This window comes from Vipera berus (assembly GCF_964194415.1).
Source record: "Vipera berus genome assembly, chromosome: 3".
Classification (NCBI taxonomy): domain Eukaryota; kingdom Metazoa; phylum Chordata; class Lepidosauria; order Squamata; family Viperidae; genus Vipera; species Vipera berus.
Genome location: NC_138204.1, coordinates 202,277,016 through 202,295,810, shown reverse-complemented (window position 1 = coordinate 202,295,810; position 18,795 = coordinate 202,277,016). Strand labels below are relative to the sequence as shown.

Sequence of the window (18,795 nt, the reverse complement as noted above, 5' to 3'; positions counted from 1 at the left end):
TCTCAGTGAACTAATGACCAACTTTCGGAGTGCTAATGACCAGATGACTGCAAAGCAGTGCTTTTTTTGTAAAACAAAAAGGTGCCGGAACTCACACATGTTATACAACCTGCCTTGCCTACCCTACAAGGTTCCATCCAAAAAAGGTGCCGGAACTCTGTTCTGAGTGTTCTATGAGAAAAAAAGCCCTGCTGCAAAGAATACAAATCCTTCCATTCTCCACTAGTCAGTCAGAACTGAAGAAGCTTCTTGGATGAGAAGTAAAATGTTTTCAAGGAGAATAAAAACAAAACAAAAAGTCCAGCTTGCCTTTGGAAAACCACCTGTAGGAGAACCATGAGCTGTACGATTGAGAATCTCTGTAGACATGCAGCAAGACTTACTTGTGGTAAAGCTGCCCGTGAGTGGCTCAGACTGACCCTCACTATAGAGGGAGAAAACGGCGACAGTATATTCTGTAAGAGATGTCAAGCTCTTCAAAGTGTGGGCTGATACTTGATCAACTTCTTCCTGCATTACGGAAGCAAGAGGAATGGGAAAAGTGGTTACAAATCCGTATCTGCACTAGGATAGAAAATCCATATCTACCTCAAGATAGGGAACACCTGCTGGCGGCATCAAGCTCCCTTCGTCCTGTGCGCTCCCACAGGGAGGGTCTCCTCAGGGTACCACCGGTAAGAGATTGCCGGCGGACAATACCCAGGGGGAGGGCCTTCTCTGTGGGTGCGCCGGCTCTTTGGAATCAGCTGCCTGCAGAGCTTAGGACTGCCCCTGACCTTCGCTCATTCCGCCGGGACCTGAAGACCTGGCTCTTTGAGCTTTCTGGCCTAGACTGAGAGTATTAATTGGGGTTTTAAATTGTATTTTTAATTGTAATTGTGTTATATTTCAAGGTTAGTATAATTATTTTAATTGTTTTTAATTTTTGTAACTTGTTGCATTGTTTTAAAAAACCTTGTGAACCGCCCTGAGTCCTACGGGAGAAGGGCGGTATATAAGTTTAATAACATAAATAAATAAATAAGATAGAAAAGAGACTTGGTCTAATTCGTGAGCCAGCGACATCTTCACAATTGAAAAAGGAATCCCAGATTAGACCCCAGGCTGCCTCAATCAGTGTCTTGGCAAATTCCCCATCTTTCAGAAAGGAAACAATCTGTTCCCCTTTAGCTAGATGGAAAGGAGGGGCAGAGAAAAGCGGGCACATCCCAACAGACTCCTCATCCAGGGATAGTTGGAAGTAGAGTATTATCTAAATCACTCTGGGTAGTCCTCAATTTATGACCACAACCTCTTGCTCAGCATGACAGTTGTTAAGTGAGTTTTGCCCCCTTTAGTGGCTTTTCTTGCCACAGTTATTAAAGGAATCACTGCAGCTGTTAAGTTAGTAACATGGTCATTAAGTGAATCTGGCTTCCCCATGGACTTTGCTCATCAAAAGGCTGCTAAAGGTGATCACACAACCCTGGGGTGCACTGCAACCATCATAATTACATTACGGCTTGGATTGTGACAATCTGCCCACCATGTTGCATGTGTTGGCATTCCAGTGGACCCCACTGCTAGAAGGACAAACTGGGCTGAACTTGTCAATTCCATCCAAAAAAAGAAAAGAGAGAAAGAAATGACTCTGCTGAACACGCAAGCATTTACAGGCTGGATGCCCTTCCTGATCCCTACTCAGAGTTCACAGCAGATGTTTGTTTTCTTTTTTTTTCTGTGCACCCTGGGAAAGAAACGTCTGCCCGCTACTCAGGATCGAACTTTCAACCTTCCAAGTGGGAGGCAAGTGTCTTTTCTAGGCCACGAAGCCACTCATTATTTCACATTAAGCCTATCCCCCTCCCCAAATGTCCTCTTTCATAGCAGGCAGTCCAGCAGCTCAGTATAAGATAGGCATGAGAAGGCAGAGATCCAGATGGTGGGCATCCCTACCCCCAGCATACAAACCAGCTAATTGGAATTGGGGATGTTTTTTAAAGAAAGCATGAAATGCCACAGGTGAACTGGATTGCCCTGTTTATGCCAGCCAAGAGGAAACACACTATTTCTGATGAAACTCAGATGGAGGTTGCCTTCCCAACAGCCATGGGATGGGCGAAGATATGACATCATCCACTACTCCCAAACTGATTGGTGGCTCATCCTCTTCATCAGGGCAACCTGAAAGTGTGGATTAGCTCTGAAGTTACCGGTAATTGAGTGGGCAATGTTATCAGTGTGATACAATCACTCTTGGCCCAGTTGTACAAACAGGACCATGATGTCAGACACCGTCAGTCAGCCCAATGAACTGGGTGGGGGGGGGGGTGCAAGTGAATAAACAGAACAATCTCAGGACATATGTTTGTTATTTTTGTTTTGTTTTAAAAGCGCCCCAAAGGAATATATCTGTTTATGAGCCAAACAGCTGTTCCTCAATTTTCTTTTAAAAAAAAAAGGTTATCCTACCTATCAGGTTTAGCTGATGGGAGGAAAAAAGTGGCTGCAAAAAGAGGGGATTCTGGAAAAAATATATACATTGGTTATTTCTCTAGGGTAAAATCTTTGGAATATTTATAATATTCTGGACAGGCCAGATGGAGATCTTAATTCTCCTGGTTCAATGGCCCCAAGCTTACAACTCAAGATTCTCTAGTTAAATTTCCTGTTTCGTGTAGACTGGGACAATCAGCTGTTTCAGTTACTGGAGGTGAAGATAGGTTGAGAGCTAGAAATATATATATATATATATATACATGTATATATATATATATATATATATATATATATATATATATATATATATATATATATATATATATATATATATATATATATATATATATATATATATATATATATATATATATATATATATATATATATATATATATATATATATATATATATATATACATATACATATATACATATATATGGATCTTTGGTCATTCGGGGTTTTTCCCGCGTAGAATTGAAGGTGTAGGAGCAACGTTTCGACGGAATCCCATCCGTCATCCTCAGGCTGGTGGCTTTAGCTTCCTTCTTCTGGGAGAAGCATGGTACCCGAATATATATATATATATATATATATATATATATATATATATATATATATATATATATGTTTTCTGAGGTTTTCGCGGGTGTCTGTATGTGGACCTTTGGTCATTCGGGTTTTTTCCCCGCGTAGAAATGAAGGTGTAGGCGCGACGTTTCGACGGAATCCCACCAGAAGCCACCAGCCTGATGATGACGGATGGGATTCCATCGAAACGTCGCGCCTACACCTTCATTTCTACGCGGGGAAAAACCCGAATGACCAAAGGTCCATATATATATATATATATATATATATATATATATATATATATATATATATATATATATATATATATATATATATATATATATATATATATATATATATATATATATATATATATATATATATATATATATATATATATATATATATATATATATATATATATATATATATATATATATATATATATATATATATATATATATATATATATATATATATATATATATATATATATATATATATATTAAAAAGCTAGAATTTCCCAAGACAGAAATGCTGAAACTGTCAATAAACAACTCATACCTAATACAAAGCACCAGCAGCATAAAGTGGGCCTCTTGTTACACTGTGGAAAGGGCCAGAGGAAAAGGCATCGAGTTTAAAGCCACAAGGGTCTAAAACAGGGGCTGCAAACTTCTTCCATCCTGTTGCAGCAACAAAGATTCTTTACAAGCTGTGTCATGTTGAAATTCTGGAAAGCCTCAACCAATTTCTTGCCAGGGGAAGGAGAGCCAGATAAGCAGGGAATGGAGGGATGTGTGCCAAGGATTATAAAGAAATGCTTATTGAAAAAGATGTAGATCTATATCAATTTGGAATGGGGAGCTTGCCTGGATGGAGTGCAAAGGATGGAGCGCAAGGCTGGCTGGGGAATTCTGGGATTTGAAGCCCACACATCCTTAGGTTGCCAAGGTTAAACAACACTGCCCAAGACAGTCTTCACTGCTATCAATTCTGAGAACACTCCATCTGTGCAAACTACTTAAAGACAAGCAGCTCACATCCTACAAGGTGGATGATTCCAGAGCAGAAAATTGCTTAATTGTACCACTACTTGATAAGGGAATATGAAAGATAAGAGGTAGGAAAGGAACAGCTTTAATAGTTAAAGAATGAAAGGATTTTTTTTTTCCAAAATGACCTATACAAAATATAACAAAAATAATGCATTTACAAAGGGACTTTGTCAAGGGAGCTACAAATGATTTTTTACATTTTTGAGATGGACCACATTTTGAAAACTGTTTTCAATCAAAGAGGTTAATCTAATGGCCGTTTTATGAGTTATTGGCAGACTGAGAAAAATATATTAGTTTCTCATCATAGTTATGTTTTTCAGTTCTTCCTGTTTATTCTTTTAAAAATCTGCTTACCTCACTGGTTTCGGTCCCATCTGTCTTAACGTACATAATGCGATATCCTTTGACTTTTGGGGAAGCTGGATCCCACGTTATTTTGGCTGAGCTGTGATCCACATTTGAAAACTTCAAATTTCGTGGTGGACTTAAAGGCACTTCAAAATGGAAATGAATCCATATTATAAATAATATCTTTGTTTTTCGGTCAGTTGACCTATTGTGATATAAGGCTTCCAGGTGACATTAATATTCATGCAACACTATGTGTTTGATACAAAATCTGGTCACGTTCCCTGCAGAACCCTCACCCAACAAAGTTCACACACTGTATGGATACTGGTGGGATTTTGCCATATGTGTGGCTTGAGTTATATGGTTTGTCACTTGTGTAAATATGCTAGCTAGACTTTACAGCAACCTGAAGCCCCTTTACAGCTAACCTGTTGAAATTAGAATGAATTAGGCTCAGCAGAATCCATTGGGGGAAAAATAATAATTCCAGTCTTAGAATTCCAGTCTCCTACAATATTCTAGTAGTGGAAGCTGAACGTTTTTGCTTTTTGTGCAAATAGAATTTATGAAATACAGCGTCTGTTGTGATACTCTTTTTTTTAACCCTGTGTTATACTCTTGCTTACCCTGCAGTGTATCTGCTTTTGGCATCCAAAAGTACCTTCCAGATGCACTGATCTCTAAGATTCAGAATTTTAAATTCTGCTACTGGTGGGGAATTCTAAGAACTACATAGTAACACATCTAGAAAGACAGCCTGAGGAGAGGCTGACATAGATATACAGACTTAGAAACATCGAGAACGTCTTAGATATTTCAAGAACTTTGCTTGGAACAACTCTATATCCCAACATCATCTTCTCCATCCCTAATTTGCCTCTATACTGAATTATCTCAAATCCTTCCAGATTCCCCCATCTCCTGCTTTCCATGAAATAGCAATGAGGTGGAGGTGGGGGGGGCCTCATTTCCTACCCATGCTTTTATTTTATTTTTTCAGGAGGCTGAAATCCATTCAAAATCTATTCTCCTTCCCCATACTAATAATATCTCTGTTTCCATGAAGATCAATTATGTATCCAGTTCAATATCCCAATTTGCATTAATAAACATTGAAAGGTAAACTCTCCTATCCCAGATGTCACAAAACATATTAGGGTTGGAGGTAAAAACATCTAAGAATGAAAAATTTGTCTGCAGACATCATGCATTAACTACATTAACTCAGTTTTTGGCTTCTGGACTAAAACTTGGTTTCTATTAGATTTATTCATTCAGTTCTTTACAAGACAAATATGCAGCTCAGTTCTCCCAATATGCATCTACGTGTGGGGAAACAGTGAGTGCATGACAACTTGAAGCAAAAGAAAACCTAGCCAATATGGAAAAACTCAAATAACTCTCAAACATAGTTTCCCAAAGCTCTTATAAATTATTTTTTTAAAGTGGCACTGACATTTGAACACATGTTGTGTGCTTAAAATATGAACTGTTTTAATGTGGAAAGGTTGAATCCCTTCGTAGCATTATAGCCAAATAATAATAATAGCCACTGAAAAGATAATGCAGCTGGGTTTTTCCCCCCAGCAAAGCATGAGTTCTACGAGTATCCATATTTTAGAGAAGATTGTACCCACCTTGTGTTAGACTTCACCTCCAGAATTCCCACTCAGTCATCTGAGAATTCTAGAATCTGGAATCTAACAACTCTTGGATATGGAAACTAACATTAAACTTTAAAATATTAAAGACTGGGATGAAAAAACAAGGTGCAGTTAAAATTCACTGGAATTAAACTAGATGTTATATCACATCTATTTTAGGTGGGAAGCAAAAAAGATATTTTAAAGGAAAATAAACTTCAAGAAACTTTAAAAAAACCTACTGTTGGCACTTAGAAACTCCAAGCAAGAATAGTCCATTGAAGTCACTTTCTATACATGATAATAATCAGATATTAACAAGTTGCCAAAGGAAATCACAAGCACCATACTAAAAGGATACGGTTACTCTTTATGTTCTTTCCAAAACAATCTCTCTATGGATTGCTATTCTAAAAGATAGTCCCTGTCCAGTCATGCATGACTCTAAGGCACGATATTAATCTCTGTTTCTCGGCCAAGGGAGCCAGTGTTGTCTAAAGACAATTTCTGTGGTCCTGTGGCCAGCATGGCTATATTTCAAAGGCGCACAGAATCCCTTTACTTTCCCACTAAAGTGGTACCTATTTATCTGCTCACATTTGCATGCTTTTGAACTGTATGGCAGTGAAAGTTGGACCATAAAAAAGGCTGAGCGCCAAAGAATTGAGGCCTTTGAACTCTGGTGCTGGAGAAGACTCCTGCGAGTCCCTTGGACTGCAAGGTGATCAAACCGGTCAGTCCTAGAGGAGATCAACCCTGACTGCTCTTTAGAAGGCCAGATCCTGAAGCTAAAACTCAAATACTTTGGCCACCTAATGAGAAGGAAGGACTCAATGGAGAAGAGCCTAATGCTGGGAAAGATTGAGGGCAAGAGAAGAAGGGGATGACAGAGAATGAGGTGGCTGGATGGAGTCACTGAAGCAGTAGGCGTGAGCTTAAATGGACTCCAGAAGATGGTAGAGGACAGGAAGGCCTGGAGGAACGTTGTCCATAGGGTCGCGATGGGTCAGACACGACTTCGCAGCTAACAACAACGAACTGCTAGGTGGGCAGTTGCTCTGACAAGTAATGGGAGCTCATCCCCCTGTGTGGTGCTCATGTCTCAAACCAGAGCTGTCAGCTCTTCAGCTGACAAGCTCAGTGTCTTTAACCACTGAGCCATTGTGCCCTTACAAAGTGAAGCTGCTCTTCACAAACATCACCTGTTTGCTGTTCATGTTCTTTCTTAAATGATGCCTCTAGGGTTTAGTATTCTACTAAAGTTTAAAGTCATTATTTTTCAGACTCAGAAAGCGTCTCCAGACTTTACTCCTGGGGCAAGTAGAAACACATAAAAACCACTTACATGTTGTTTCTTGTCCTGTAAGAGGATCACTGGCTTCTTCCCCAAACATTGCATAAACAGTGACTGTGTATTCTGTGTTGGGTAGCAGACCCTCAAGTTCAACATGTGTGGAGCTCACTCCAATTTTCATCTATAAAAAATAGCAATAACAACAACACTTAGACTTATATATCACTCCATAGTGCTTTACAACACTCTCTGGGTGGTTTACAATCTCAGCACATTGCCCTCAACAGTTTGGGTCCTCATTGTAACCACCTCAGAAGGTTGGAAGACTGAGTCAATCCTTGAGCTGGTCAGGATCGAACGCCTGGCTGTGGGCAGAGCCTGCTGCAATACTGCATTCTAACCACTGTGCCACCACAGTGATTAGAGACTGTAGTGCTTTAATATGAGTTCATTAATAAAAAAGATGAAATAGTAGCATATATGAGTAGGAGGTGAAGAACGTTTTCAGGAGAGAGAATAATTTGTGTCAAAGTAAGAAAATTGGGATTTGTGATATTAACAAGGGATTGATTCATACACCCTGCCTGAGGATCATTTGCATGAATTAGTCCTATAATGGATTGATGGGCAGCTGTCCAATTTGTGAGAAATCCTAGAATATCAAAAACAGCCAACTGAAACGTAGCCCCAAAGGCAGAAATGTAGAACTGTGATTGCCACAATCACACAAGGCTCTTTGTACTTTCTTATAATCTTCTCAATAACATTTGCTCAGCTACCCTTAAATGATAAAATACTGTACATGCCACTTTTACTATTATTATTAACTACTGCTAATATTTTTGATTCAAAAAAGTTCCAGATCTATAAATAAAAAAGACAGGATTGGATTTATCACCCTTACTATACTCTGTAGAGCATCTATTATAGAAAATCCAGTATAACGCAGTAGTTGCAAGCCAGTAGATTCTTATGAAGTTGAACATCTAACTCTTCAAAGACATTTATAAATATATTGAACAGTACATTTTTTTTATTGAAAAGTTTTAACATACAGTTTATCTTTAACAATCCCCCCCTCCCCCTCCCCTCTCCCTCCCTCCCTACAATCCCTCCCTACCCCTCCCCCCCTCCCCCCCCGACTTCCCAGAGCTAAATACAAGGTATAGAAAAGAAAAACAATCATAAACAAGCATATGCTAATAACCATAAACTCTAAAATCTATCACTCTCTAGCTTATACAGGATAATACAAATCTTAATAATATTAAATATATATAGAAAAGGAAAAAGAAAGGAAAAAAAAGGAAATAAAGAAAGAGAAAGCGAAGGAAGACTTATTCAAATGCTACATGAAACTTCTTAACCCTATATTTGTTCTGGATGTACTCAACCCATTTTCGCCATTCCATAATATAACGTTCTTGCGAGTGATCTTTCAGATAAGCCGAGATCTTTGCCATCTCTGCCAGGTCGGAAACCTTTAAAGTCCATTCTTCTATAGTCGGCAGTTCCTCTTTCTTCCAATACTGACCTATTAAAAGTCTTGCTGCCGTGATTAAATTCAACATCAACTTAGTGTCCACAACCGTAGCATCCGTAATTATTCCCAGCAAGAAGAGTTGCGGACAGAACTTTATCCTTTGCTTGAAAATCATCTGCATATTCCACCAAATTTTTATCCAAAAGGCCTTAACCTTTTTACAAGTCCACCATACATGAAAATATGTTGCATCTTCATCACCACACCTCCAACATTTTGGTTGATAGTTCGGATATTGAACAGTACATTGACTAGGTTTGTTTGAAATCTGTCTCTTGACCGAGGATCTGAATTTTTTTTTGATTTGGGTTAATTTTCCATAAGGGATATATGCTATATAACTTGCAAAACAACAAACATGTTTATATATTCAGTAGTTTCTTGATGTCCCTTCTAGAATCCTACATGCCTTCGAATTTCTATTAACAAATCTCCCACTTGAACAAGTAAGAACATAATTTCACACTGGAAATCAAGAGGTAAGCAAGGTCCATTGTTTACGCTGGCAAAGTTTTTAGCCAGTTCACACCAAATACAATGTCTGACCACTCCTTAGGAAAAACTGAATTTAATATTACTTAGGAATGCAGGACGAATTTTCTGCACGCAATTGTATTATATTCCACACTTGAAGCAACATGCACTTGTCATTCCAAATTGTACTTCTCAGAATGATGCACTGCAGTCTGACAACATCTTAAAAATCTCTATTAGTTAATACTCTGTATAAAAATTCATGCACATATTGCACAAAAATGGATTAAATTAAAAAAAATAATTTGCAAAAATGGTAAACTAGGCCAAAACACAGGCAAAAGTGTCCAGGTATGAAGAGATATGCAGCAAAATGCATTTTAGAATATAAATATTAGTACAGTTCTTATCTTTTCTTTTTTTAAACCACATTTAATGTTGTGGACTTGAATGTATATATTCATAGAAATGAGCCAGCTAGAAAAACTTAAAACCTTTAGGGGGAAAACCCACTGAAGTTGGCTGTTATGTCCATTCTGAATTCTGTATCAGCCTTTATAAAATATATCCTGCCAAGAAAGTCATAAGTAAATAATAGCTTCCTGACTTTGAGTCAATTAAACTTCCTGAGGTTTTTTTGTCTACTTGGTTTGGGAAGCAAGTATTTAGTAGGGAAGTGAAATTGCATTTTCCTCAATGGAATACTATTGATATGATAAACCATTTTTTATAGAGCACCTTCCATTTTGTAAGTTATTAGCAGCTATCAAAAAGGCATAGCCTCATGTAGAACAATGGGGACACATGGATTCAGAGTAGAAAACACTGCAATGGTGCTCATAGGCTGATCTTTGATCCATCACTAATCTCTAAGCCTCACCTAATTCAGTGTTAAACCAACCACAAGGGTTCTCAGCTTCTACCAATCCCCAACTGATTACGATTCCTGCTTCCCTCCAATTAATTTCTTCACTGTTACTTCCCAAGTGTCACTATTCGTTAACCCAAATTCTGGACAAGCTCCTCCATCAGATGGTGATACTCTGATATGAGAGAGGAGACACTGTCTGGGGAAACTACTGGAGCAACTACTCATTATGTTACATGAGATTGTTGGGTTGGGTTGGGTTGGGTTGGGTTCTTTACTCCATTGAAACCAAGAATATTGAGTTGGACTGTGGAACCTCTAGGCCAGGGTAGGCAACCTTGGCTCTTTTATGACTCGTGGACTTCAACTCCCAGAATTCCTGAGCCAGAATGTAATTATTCAACTGAAAATAGAGAGTTCCTACACATTATTTTTTCAAGAACCTCAGCCCTCTCCTTGAAGCAGGATCACAAGACCTAGTTGATGCTATGTTCCCTCACCTCCTTTTCCTCTGCTGCTAAGCCATCAATGAGGGGCGCGTACAGAATCATATAGCCAGTTGCACTGGCTACCGCATTCCACTTTACTTTCATACTGTTGTGTGAGACATCATACAACTCCAAATCGGACGCCATTGGCAATGCAACTGCAGAGGAAAAAATACAAAAGAGAGTTACTGCCTATTTTTTCAAAGTTGCTGGGAAGGCTTCCAATAAGAGCAACAACCAAACCATTTTAAACCCAAGATGATGATGATGATGATGATGATGATGATGATGATGATGATGATGATGGATAACTTTTATTCATTAAACATGAAACTCAGTCAACTGAATACTCAAATTGACTGGCACTAATGGTTGACACAGGTTGCTGCCAGCATCCTAGGTATCAACCAGGTATCTCCTTAAAATGTAAGATTTTCGAAGTAGCACAGTTTTTTGTAGCTTTGCTGGAGTTATTGCAGGAAGCTGCAATTTCTTGATGTGTTTTGCAAAGTTTTTGGACATAGTTCCCAGTGCCCCGATGACAATGGGTATCACTGTAACACGTTTCATCCATAATTGCTCAGTTTCGATGGCCAGGTCGCGGTATTTCATAATTTTTTCCCGTTCTTTTTTGACTCTGGCATCTCCTGGTACAGCAATATCAATCAGCTGTACGCTTCGGTTCTCTACAACTGCAGTATCTGGCGTGTTGTGTTCCAAATTGTGATATGTCTGTATTTGGAAGTCCCACAAGATCTTCACCCTTTCATTGTCGACAACTTTTTCCACCCTATGTTGCCACGACTTTTCGGACACAGGCAAGTCATATTTTTTACACAATGCCCAGTGGATGATGGATTATTATTATTATTATTATTATTATTATTACTATTATTATTATTATTATTATTATTATTATTATTATTATTATTATTATTATTATTATTATTATTATTATTATTATTATTATTATTATTATTATTATTAGTGTGGACTGAGCAAAACATTTTTGAATCCTTTTTCTAGCTGAAGTTCTTGCAAATAATTAAAAATAATTATTTTCAAAATATGGAAGCAAATTGATTCTACAATCCCATTTGGTCATTTTGGATAGCTAGATAATTGCTATTCCACTGCAATAAATAAAATTAAAAAGGCTTGTTAATCTGCACAACAACTCTCAGAGATTGGAGATGACTGTTTCCAAAACACAAAAGAGCGAATTAAACAAGTCCTCCTCCTCCTCCTCTGCCTGAGATGTGACTGAAATCAACATAGATAGCAAATCTGTGATGTGTTAGATACTTGGATATCAACGTTATCAAGTCAAAGCCAAGCCTTGTATAGCTTTATAAAGTAATAGCAGCACTTTGAACTTAGTGACCTTTATTCTCCCCTGGTGTGATAGAATGTATGGATGAGCTTGGGGGACGAGAGACAGAGACACTGCCTAGGAAACAATCAGACAAAAGAAGGCGAAGACCTCAAGGATTTAGCTATCAAAGGAAGAAACTTAGGAAGGGCCTGCCCTAATTGATCAGATGGTTAAAAATGATGCTAGGAAGTTTGTACCTTCAGACTTGCAAGATTCTATCAACACAGACTTACAATAAAGTAGATTTAGCTAGTCTAGTTGTGTTTCCTGTCTGATTTACTTGGGAGGGCTGACACCCAAAAGCCCGGGAGAACAGCCAGGTTTTTAATAGCTTCCTGAACGTCATGAGGATGGAAGTGAACTTACACAGAGATATTCTGCTAATCAGTGGACAATGACAGTATGGGTGTACCTCTGTTGAAATGGATTCACCCCGCAGAACTCAGGCACACCATAAACAAAAGGAAGGGGCTGTTTTGAAGATATTATTGACCCCCATTGTCTGAATTCTGACCAAAAATGCATTTACCTTTATCCTTTTCCCTGTTTCTCACATCCAAGGCTTCAATGTATTTACTGTAGCTGCTAACTGATGCATTCCCTCAAAACTACACTTTATGCCAGAATCCATGGTCTTTTCATTTTCAAGTCATTTTAATTTGTTAGCATCTGTCAGCATAGTCAAATATAGTATATTTTTGCATCCTCTCTCTGTGACAGCAACATTTTCCCCCCTTGAAATGTTACCTGGAGTGATTAATATTTACTTATTCCAGAGCATTGCTTTATGACACCTGAGCAAAGATTAAATAAAAACTCTGCTTAGAGGTGTGCTGCCTCAGGCCGTAGTGGAATCAGGAACATGTACAGCTGGACTGAGTCAGAACTTGACTTCAAAAGAGCACCAGGTGCTGTGGGAAATGATGTTACTGGGACAGTATGTGCTTTGGACCACGGAGTTCGTCATTAACCAGTTCCTAACTGCATCTGATCAATCAAATGGTAGGCTAGGCTTTTAATTCTTCTACAATGCAAGCCCACCCAAGTTTGCTCAGAAAATGGGGCCATAATGGGCCAGTCCCACTAGGTAGAGCAGACCTGGAAACTAACTCCAAAAATAGCTAAACCTTTGACTGAGATTGGTTAATAATAACAGGATCCTGCAAGTCTGATTGTGCCAGTCCTCATTCTCCTCCTCCTTATACTTCTATGAATTAAGGAGGCCTCTGTCTGAGACACTTCCAAATGTTATCACATTGTTTTGGACTTAAAAAAAAATGTTTTGGCCTATTTTCCTTAGGTAACATGTTTTTTTTCATATTTCAGTCAAGGTCATCCTTATGATAGTATTTTACAATGTCAGATTCTGTGATTGTAATCCAAATAGGCAGTAGGCTGCTAGAAAAATACTGGGATTGTAGAGAGTCATGTAAACAGCCTAACATCATTTTGATCCTGAGAATTGTATTTCCTTGTAAGAATAATTCAGGACTCCCATTCAGTTGTCCCTGGGAAAAAAGGGAAATATTTCCCCGTGGCAGGGGATGCACTGGCAGAGCAGAGGAAGAATAGGATGTTTATTTTTAGCTCTCTCATAACTCAGAAATGTGAATGAAAACAGGGTGACATCATCTGCACCATCCCTAAAAAAATGCAATGCTCAGAAAGTAGGTAAAGGGTCCTGCATGTCACCAGGTTCAAATATAGGTAAAGGTTCCCCTGCACATGCGTGCTAGTCATTTCCAACTCTAGGGGCCGGTGCTCATCTCCGTTTCAAAGCCGAAGAGCCAGCGCTTGTCCGAGGACGTCTCCGTGGTCATGTGGCTGGCATGACTAGATGCCAAAGGCTCACGGAACGCTGTTACCTTCCCACCGTAGTGGTCCCTATTTTTCAACTTGCATTTTTTTATGTGCTTTCGAACTGCTAGGTTGGCAGAAGCTGGGACGAGTAACAAGCACTCACTCTGTTACGCGGCACTCAGGATTCGACCCGCCAAACTGCCGACCTTCTGATCGACAAGCTCAGCGTCCTAACCCACTGAGCCACTGCGTCCCTCAGGTTCAAATATAGAACAACCGAAACCCATATGCACTTCAAGAAACCTTATCCACATCATTGGCACCATTTAGTTCAGGGGTGTCAAACTCACGTCACGTGATGTGTCGCAATGTATCGTGACTTTTTTTCCATTGCCGGCAATGGGGGTGGGCACGTTTTCACTATGAGGCATCCGGCCCGTGGGCTGGCAGTTTGACACCCCTGATTTAATTGATTCAGCTCAAGGGATATGTAGGAGATGACCAGGCTGAGCCTGAGGGAAGGGTCAAGCACATCATCAGTTTGGAATCCCTTCATGTCCACAAAAGATTTAAGTCCAGCTCTCCTTGAATTCCATTGACTCTTATCTACTGCCAAGTTGCCTTGATCAGTTCAGATTCTTGTTTAGAAGATGCATAGAATAAACTTGTACTCATTTCAACAACCCTGGTTCCTGATTTCTTGTGCCTGATAGGATAGCTGACCCCAAGTAGAAAAACACAGCTAAGTTGTTATCAAGCTTATTCAGACACAACCCAGATTCAAGCAATACAGAGTGAGGAGTGAAGACTCTTACAAAAGGCCTGCTGTTCGGCCTAGGGTAGGGGTAGGCAACCTCAGCTCTTTTATGACTCATGGACTTCAACTCCCAGAATTCCTGAGCCAGCTATGCTGGCTCAGGAATTCTGGGAGTTGAAGTCCATGAATCATAAAAGAGCCGAGGCTGCCTACCCCTGCCCTAGGGGATTCATCACTACAACTTACAACAAGAACTGCTGGCAAGTTCTACCATAATGGAGGCAGGAAAAAGCTAACCTTAAAGGAAAGAGATCATTTTGAGGTATGGACGTCAAGAGGATCTCTTGATGCATGGGAGTTAATGGCAGAACCTACCTTGAAATCAGAACTGTATTTTTATGAGCATTGACTTGATGGCAAACCCTACCAACTCGCCACATCTGGACAGAACTTGAATGTTCAAGTGAATTGAATTTTTCCCACTACATCAGTGATCCTTGGAAAATCCTATTACTTTTCTTACTGACCATAGGAGAAAAAGGTTGTCATTGATGCTAATAGCAGCTAAGGCAGAAGTAAGAATTATTTTTTTAAATAGATCATGGCTGAGAAAGGAAGAATTAAGTCCCCCACCATTTTCTGGGTGTTCTGATTCCAGCCAAAAATCAACAGAGGGTATAGTTAAATGGACTTTTCTTCCCACATCCAACAGGTTTTCATCAGGAGTAGGTTTATATCTAGAACCACCAGATGTACAACTACAACACAAAATTAGGTAGTTCTGAAACAGAGGTCCCCAACCTTTTGGGCACCAGGGAACAGTTCAGTGGAGAGGGGTTTTTCCATGGACTGGAGGAGGCATGGTTTTGTGTGCTGCCTGCATCCCACGGATGTGGCTTTGCTTGTTTGTGAGGAGTGGTTGTTGGCATGCCGCGGCCTGGTACTCATCCATGAACCAGAGGTTGGGGACCGCTGATCTAGGGTTTCCTGCTTGATCAGGGGGTTGGACTAGAAGACCTCTAAGGTCCCTTCCAACTCTGTTATTCTGTATTCTGACAGGGGGATGGACTAGAAGACCTCTAAGGCAACTTCCAACTCTTGTTACTTTCTTCTGTAATCCCATACCTTAGCAGAGTCCCAAAGACAAGCTGAGATACTTCTGTGATTTAGGACAGAGGTCCCCAACCTTTTGTGCAGGGACTGGTTCCATGGAGAGAGGTTTTTCCATGGACCAGAAGGGGCATGGTTTTGTATGCTGCCTACATCTCACAGATGGGTCTTTTCTTGTTTGTGAGGACCGGTTGCTGGCATGCCCGGCTCATTACCGGTCCACGGACCAGGGGTTGGGGACCCCTGTTCTAAAATACTGTTACGTTTCTTTTTTTTGTCACTTACGTGTTGTCTCAGTACCCCGGAGACCTTCACTGGCAGAACTAACATAGATGGCAAACACAGCAATCTGATACTCAGTTAAAGACATCAAATTTTTCAGTACTGCTGTTGAAACTGTCCCATCTACCACCACCTGTACGAAAGACAAGACACATTTAAACAGAGTTTTAAAATGACCACAAAGCAGGCTTTCTCCTTTATCTGAAAAAAAGATTGTCGTTCAATTCCCAAAGAACATTTTTGAACGTGGATTAGAGAAGTGCAGGAGAAGTGCAGGTCACTACTTCTAATAATGATTATTAATGTATTTTGCTTAACACAATTATGGGATCCTATAGTTTCATAGAATCATAGACTCATAGGGCAGGAAAGAATCTCAGAGGTCTTCCAGTCCAGCCCCTTGCTCAAGGTAGGACTCTTACACCATCCCAGTTAAATGGATGTCCAATCTTTCCTTGAATGGAGGAAAGGAATGAAGCACCCACAACTCCAAGATGCAAGCTGCTCCACTGGTTAAATGCTCTCACTGTAAAAAAATGTTTCCTTACTTCTAGGTTGCATCTTTCTTTTGACAAGCTTCCACCCATTATTTTTGTCTTGCCCTCAGGACAAACAGTGATTGTTACTCCATTACCTCTTCTGGTTGCCCTCCTTTGGTGGGATAATAGACAACTCGGTACTTTTCCACTTTGCCTGGTGCATGAGTCCAACTCACACGGAATCCTCTGGCGGTCACTTCAGATGTGACCAAATCTGTAGGTGCTCCAAGGGTGGCAACCAATGATCCTAAAGTTTTAGACATAGAATATAGAATCATTGGGCTGGAAGGGACCTTTGAGATCTGTTAGTCCAACCTCTTGCCCAAAGCAGGAGTCCTTATACCCATGGTGGCGAACCTATGGCACGTGTGCCACAGGTGGCATGCAGAGCCCTCTCTGTGGGCACGCGCACCATCGCCCCAGTCCTAGGCCTTCAGCTGGGTTTTATAAAACCTTTTCGCTTTAGGCCTCCACCACCATGTGCAAAAAAAAAGTTCAATCAATCAATCAATTTCAACTTCTCGCGGGGAAAAATAGATCTCGCAAAGTTGGAATTGATTGATTGAACTTTTTAGTCCCATCCAGTCTGCCGTTACCATCACAGCCATGCCCACCCAACAAGCCACGCTCACCCAATTTGCCACACCCACCCAATGGGCCATGCCCACCCAGCACCCGATGGTACATAAGTGGGTTTTGGGTTGTGGTTTCGGCACTCAGTCTCTAAAAGGTTCGCCATCACTGCCTTATACCATCCTGGATAAATGAATGTCCAATCTTTCAACAAAAACCTCCAGTGATACAGCATCCACATCTCCAGGAGGCAAGCTGCTCTCACTGTCAGGAAATTTCTCCTTAGTTCTAGGTAGGACCTCTCTTTAGCGAGTTCCACCCATTTCTTCTTACCCTGTCCTCAGGTGCTTTGGAGAATAAGTCAACCCCCTCATCTCTGTGAGTCCATCAAATATTGGAAGATAGCTATCATGTCACCCTTAATCCTTTTCTTTGTTAGGTGAGACCTACCTAGTTATGTCTAGTAGTTAGTTAGGCCAGACCTACCTAGACATCAGAGAAACAACTATTTCAGCCACCTCAAAATGATCATCTTGTTCAAGGCTTAATGTTTTTAGATCTTGTAGCCAATTTGTTGGCAGACAACTCAGTAAAAACTCAGCTCACCCAAAGAAATAAATTTTGGAGAAATTAAATGGGAGAAGCTTTTTACCCAGCACATAAAATTTGTTTGAATAAGATGTACTGATGGCTACTATGTTCACATTCAAAAATTATTCATGAAGAAAATAATGGCTGCCAGTCACTATGGCCATAATGTGTTGGCCATGTAGCAAGAGAAAGCTGGATGACATTAGCCTGACCTAACACCATTCATTGTACATCCTTTGAAAAGAGAAGATCTGGCTATTCTTACCTTTGATTTCTTTTTCTTGTTCTTCAACTCTCAGGCACACAGTCTTTGTAAGTTCTTCCACAATGGAGTTCATTAAACTGAAGTCAGCAACATTGTAGACATGAGTGCTGTGTGGCTGGGAAGCAATCTCCTTCAGTTCATTTTCATCGGCATTCTTTACACCTGGTATCAGAGGAAGAAACACCAAAGTGAAATTTTACATAATAAAATATCTTAGCTTGGAGATCATTTTGTAAACAAATCTTTGATTTTGGTTAGCAGAGTGTATGAGCACAACAACCTTTGTGATTATAAGCCAGCATTTATGACCTAGCGTGGTATGTGAATTAATCTACTATGGCTTATTTTATTTTATTTTTTTAAAAAATGGATTTGTAAACCAATCTGAGGACCATGCTGTCAATATGTACCCAGTATTTGTTCGTGGTGGCTATCACTTCATCAATGATCAATATGGTCAAGAGAACAACTTGCCTGCAAACTGTGCCTGCAAACTCTGGAGGTATATCAGCAAAAGGTACATGCTCATCAACTACTGTTAGCAAAGTTGTGGCTCTTATGGTTAGGGCCGCAACCTTCAGCTTTCTGAACACAAGGAGCCAAACCCAAGGCAAGCGATGTCACTGAAGAGGTCTTAGTTACCTTAATGGTCCCCTCTCTGAGATTTGGTGAGATTAAAGATGTGATTGGGAATGGAGCTAATGTTTCAATGTTGAAACACGCCATTTC

The 18,795-nt window shown here is 39.9% G+C and overlaps 1 protein-coding gene across 1 annotated transcript in view; it reads right to left on the bottom strand.

The window, feature by feature from the left end:
• COL14A1 (collagen type XIV alpha 1 chain) overlaps positions 1-18,795 on the bottom strand; it is a 132,785-nt gene that overhangs the window by 83,225 nt on the left and 30,765 nt on the right. Inside the window, exons 9-15 of the mRNA XM_081324276.1 lie at positions 18,067-18,228; positions 16,733-16,884; positions 16,102-16,231; positions 10,787-10,932; positions 7,453-7,582; positions 4,468-4,607; positions 384-510 (exon numbers count right to left, since the gene is read on the bottom strand). Coding sequence (XP_081180402.1) covers positions 384-510; positions 4,468-4,607; positions 7,453-7,582; positions 10,787-10,932; positions 16,102-16,231; positions 16,733-16,884; positions 18,067-18,228 — 987 coding nt within the window. The remainder of the gene's footprint in view (positions 1-383; positions 511-4,467; positions 4,608-7,452; positions 7,583-10,786; positions 10,933-16,101; positions 16,232-16,732; positions 16,885-18,066; positions 18,229-18,795) is intronic.